The 5,027-nt window shown below is 44.8% G+C and overlaps 1 protein-coding gene across 1 annotated transcript in view; it reads right to left on the reverse strand.

Annotated features, from left to right (window-relative positions):
• Nucleotides 1–3,519, reverse strand: part of kif26aa (kinesin family member 26Aa) — a 64,331-nt gene extending 60,812 nt beyond the window's left edge. The window contains 1 exon segment of the mRNA XM_070435938.1: nt 2,396–3,519. Within this exon segment, the coding sequence (XP_070292039.1) occupies nt 2,396–2,412 (17 nt within the window). The 5' untranslated portion in view covers nt 2,413–3,519.
• Between the last annotated feature and the right edge of the window lie 1,508 nt (nt 3,520–5,027).

Genomic DNA, 5,027 nt, shown 5'->3' on the forward strand with positions numbered 1-5,027 from the left:
ATATTACCAAGAAGAGACCCACCACACTATATTACCAAGAAGAGACCCACCACACTATATTACCAAGAAGAGACCCACCCACACTATACTACCAAGAAGAGACCCACCACACTATACTACCAAGAAGAGACCCACCACACTATACTACCAAGAGACCCACCACACTATACTACCAGGGGCCACCTCAAAAGGGTACAAATGTTACAGAACTTTCAGATGTAATTATATTATGTAGAATTGACATGCTTCATTAACACCTTATTTGAAAACTCCTTATTAATGATCTTGAATCCAATTTGTTATGAAGGTTGTTTTTACGACTGGTTTCCTAAAGGTGTTATGACTGGTTTCCTAACAGTGTTATGACTGGTTTCCTAAAGGTGTTATGACTGGTTTTCCTAAAGTTTATGACGAGTTTCCCTAAAAGTGTTATGACTGGCTTCATAAAGGTGTTATGACTGCGTTCCTAAAAGTGTTATGACTGGTTTCATAAAGGTGTTATGACTGGTTCCTAAAGGTTTATGACTGGGTTCATAAAGGTGTTATGACTGTTTCCTAAAGGTGTTATGACTGGTTTCCTAAAGGTTATTATGAATGTTTCCTAAAGTGTTATGACTGTGTTCATAAAGGTTTTATGACTTGGTTTCAAAAGGTTGTTATGACTGGTTTCCTAAAGGTGTTATGAATGGTTTCATAAAGGTGTTATGACTGGTTTCATGTGTTATGAATGCCTTATATATCCCCCCTATTGTAAAGTGTTACCAATGCTTCTCTGTCATGTAGGATTTAGAATCATATCAGTTCTATTCATCACGTTTCTATTTGCAACAGACAGAGTTTCACCTCACTGATACAGAATGTCAGATAGAAATACATGTTGTAGAACAGACATGCTTCTCTGTCATGTAGAATCGAGAATCATATCAGCTCTATTCGTTACGTTTCGAGATAAGAGAGCACGCAGCATGAGCCAGACTGTGGGGTGTGTCAGCAGACCAGGCAGCTCCTCGAAGGGCCTTTTTCTCATTCTGGTCTCTCTTCTCTCCTCCGGAAAGCGATAAGTGGTTGAGTGGCCGAGGAGAGTGTCAATTTGTTTAGTGGGTGAACGGAAGAGTCCTCCCCACCTCGATAGCCACGTTTCATGGAGGATAGTCGTGCGTGTCCTACCTGAGTCCTTCACGGAAGAGTTTTGATATCTGCCACACCCCCTTTGAAGCAATTGTTGTTTTCTCAAAGGAGTAAAGCTTGCAAACATTTTTTTTTAAATGATATGCTACTTATCCTTTTACTTATCTATAAAATGTCTTGTAGAACTAACAAGTGCATTTTCATCCACGTTGCTTCTTCCTCGCCACCTCTCCTTGATTACCTTTGACATTTTTCAAGATAAGGCACGATTGGAAGGAGGAGAGAGAAGACAGGGGTTGAGCAAATCCAATTGAGAAAAGGCCAATGACTCAGCCACTATCAATAGCACGTGTCCTCGCCCCTGTGGGATCATATGCTCCAGAGTGAAGGTTCCCTTAGGTACAGATCTAGGATCAGCTTCCCCTTCCCCAATCCTTAACCATTAGTGGGGAAAATGCTAAACTGACCCAAGATCAGGGTCTAGGGGCAACTTCACCCTGCTCCCGATCACTCAACACAGAGGTATCACCATTGGCTAATTGAGATGTCTGTCTCAGCTCCAAGCCCCTCCCTACACATGTAATTTGGCTCGAGGTAGGAGAGGTCCACTGAACCTCAGATCTAGGATTGGATTACCTTATTCTACAATTCAAACCATAACCAATTGGAGGATGAAAAATATCTGATGTTGTGTCAGCGGTTAGGGTTTAGTAACTTCCATCTACACTCCTGTTGCTCGGCTGTGATAGCAGAGCATGGCATAAGCGAGGAGACTCACTTGGGTGGTTAGACCAAAGACACGCCCACCCATTCAACCCTTCTTCCCTGCTACCCTACATTGAGACGTGCTCGTCGTAAACGTAGTGTAGTCAGCAAAGTACAGAGGGGTGGAATGCTTTGAGGTGGATAAGGGTTAAGAGTATGACCCCCCCACCCCCCACCCAAGGAGAGAGAGTGTAGTAGGGGTCAAACTTCAGAACGTGACATCTCAATGATAAGTATGAAGTGGCAGGCTTAGGCCAGGGGGGTAGGCAGAGCTTTTTGAGCATGGAACGAGGGTAAAGTAAACCATTTAGGAGCGCAAAACTGCCCATCACAAAAAAATTGTCCGACTGTCAACATTGATAGTATGAATTTCCCATCATTCATAATGTACTATCATAACAACATAAGAATATGAGGATGGAAATTAAATACAAAGCGCAAAAAAAAACAAAGAAATTGAAATAAATAAGACATTCGCAAGAGACAGAGCCATAGTACTCACAGTTCTCTCCAATCCATTATCTACTCCGAGTTCCTAGCCACAAATTGTAGACGTGACTATACTTGTGCTTTCTCATAATCATCACAGTATAGAGCCGGTGTATTCCATAGTCCCGACGAGCGAGGACTGTTCAGGAGGGGTGGGATAGTTTTTAATGAGGGGGGAGGAGAAATTATTACGCTCCAAACGGAGGGGGAGTTGTGAAAACCGGTGAAGTTGGAAGAGGTGGGGCTGACGCATGGCAACGGGTGTCAGTGGTGGCAAACGTGGCTCAGAGTACAGCGGTCCCGGCGAGGGGGAAGAGGGTCACAAAGTTTTAGGTGATTTTAGCTGATTGAGGAACGAGTAGAATAAGGTTTGGTGCAACCTTGAGACCGATCATCTTTTTTTCCCAATAGTCACCTTTGCGCAGTGTGATGACAATGTGCTCAGGCCAGTAAAATTCTCCCAGGTACAGAAACGCAGTCCAGAAAGTAGAAGTGCCTCCTCTCAGTTCGTTCCTGGATTACAAACGTTTTGCAGTTCTGTCACCACAGCTCTACAGACAAACATCTCGTCTTTCCCTTCTCCATTCTTTCTCCTCTGGTCTTCAGCTCTCCTCTGTTCTTATATCAACACCTTTCCTTTTTGTTCCCCTTCTTCGCTGCGATCTTCTTCTCCACGTGTAAACTCCCAACACACACCTTCCAATAGCGCTCTCTCTCTATTGCGGTTTTCCTCTCCCTCTCTCGATCCATCTAAGCACTCCTGCCTGCCTTCTCTCAATCCCTATTCACTCATTAACCACTCCCTCTTCCTCTTTTTCACCTCTCTCTCTCTCTCTCTCTCTCTCTCTCTCTCTCTCTCTCGCTCTGGTAACCCTTCAGTCTCTTCACCTCTGCAGCGCTCTCACGCCTCGCCGTACCGCTCCTCCTCTCTCCTGCCAGTAAGGCACTGGGAGACGGTGCAACTCCAGGAGAGGGATGAACGGAAAAGAGGGAAAGAAACGAGAGAAAACCCACTGGGAGGTGGGGAAAGAGTACATTCCTGCTCCCGCTGTTGCTGGGAAACAATGGCAGTAGTCCAAGCGTTCCTCCTCTCTTCTCCCCTCTCCAGTCTTTCCCTCCCTCTGTCTCGCTCACCTTCCCCCCTCTCTCATGCACTCACTTGCTCACTCTTCCTCTTCAGCCCAGCCTCTTTTCCACCCCTTCCTGCAGTGTCGGTACACAGCTGCTGTGAAAACTGCTGGTGATCGTCTACGTGCTCCTCAGGCACACTGCATGAATACTTCCTGAGATGACAGAAGCTCCCTTCCCATTCTACCCGGGCTTCAAACACATTTGGTTAGTGGGTGTATGTGTGTGTTCACATGTATGTGTATGTGTGTGCCCACATGAACTGCACTTGTGTACGTGAGTGAAGAGTGAGTGAGTGAGTGAGTGAGTGAGTGAGTGAGTGAGTGAGTGAGTGAGTGAGTGAGTGAGTGAGTGAGTGAGTGAGTGAGTGAGTGAGTGAGGTGGACTGATGACTGAAGTGAGAGATGAGTGATTGTGTTTGTATGTACCTTTTATATCTTTCAGTGTATCACTGACATAAAACAACAGATTATCAAGAGGACGATACAACATTAAGTCAGAAAGACAGGTCAGAACAGTTAATCAAGGGTTTATATAGAGAGGTCAGAGACAGTTAATAAAGGGTTTATATAGAGAGGTCAGAGACAGTTAATAAAGGGTTTATATAGAGAGGTCAGAGACAGTTTAATCAAGGGTTATATAGAGAGGTCAGAGACAGTTAATCAAGGGTTTATATAGAGAGGTCAGAGACAGTTAATCAAGGTTATATAGAGAGGTCAGAGACAGTTAATAAAGGGTTTATATAGAGAGGTCAGAGACAGTTAATAAAGGGTTTATATAGAGAGGTCAGAGACAGTTAATAAAGGGTTTATATAGAGAGGTCAGAGACAGTTAATCAAGGGTTTATATCAAGGATAGATTGGGGGTGGATGGATGGATGGATGGATGGATAGATTGGGTTGGATGGATGGATGGATGGATGGTTGGATGGATGGATGGATGGATGGATGGGATTGGTTGGATGGATGGATAGATTGGTTGGGATGGATGGATAGATTGGGTTGGATGGATGGATGGATGGATGGGGTTGGATGGATGGATGGATTGGATTGGGTTGGATGGATGGAATGGATGGATGGATGGATGGATGGGGTTTGGATGGATGGATGATGGATGGATTGGGTTGGATTGATAGATTGGGTTGGAAGGATAGATTGTGTTGATGGATGGATGGATGGATTGGGTTGGATTGATAGATTGGGATGGATGGATAGATTGGGTTGGAGATGGATGGATGGATGGATGGAGTGTGGTGGATTGGGATGGACTGGATGGATGGATTGGTGGTTGTTGGATGGAGGTATGATTGGATGGATAGATTGGGTGAGGATAGATGGATGGATTGGGTTGGATGGATGGATGGATGGATCGGGTTGGATGGATGGATGGATAGATTGGTTGGATGGATGGATGGATGGATTGGATGCGGGTTGGATGGATGATGGATTGGGCTAGGTTGGATGGATAGATTGGGGTTGGTATGGATGGATAAATGGATTGAGTTGGATGGATGACAG

This window comes from Salvelinus sp. IW2-2015, linkage group LG28, assembly GCF_002910315.2.
Source record: "Salvelinus sp. IW2-2015 linkage group LG28, ASM291031v2, whole genome shotgun sequence".
Classification (NCBI taxonomy): domain Eukaryota; kingdom Metazoa; phylum Chordata; class Actinopteri; order Salmoniformes; family Salmonidae; genus Salvelinus; species Salvelinus sp. IW2-2015.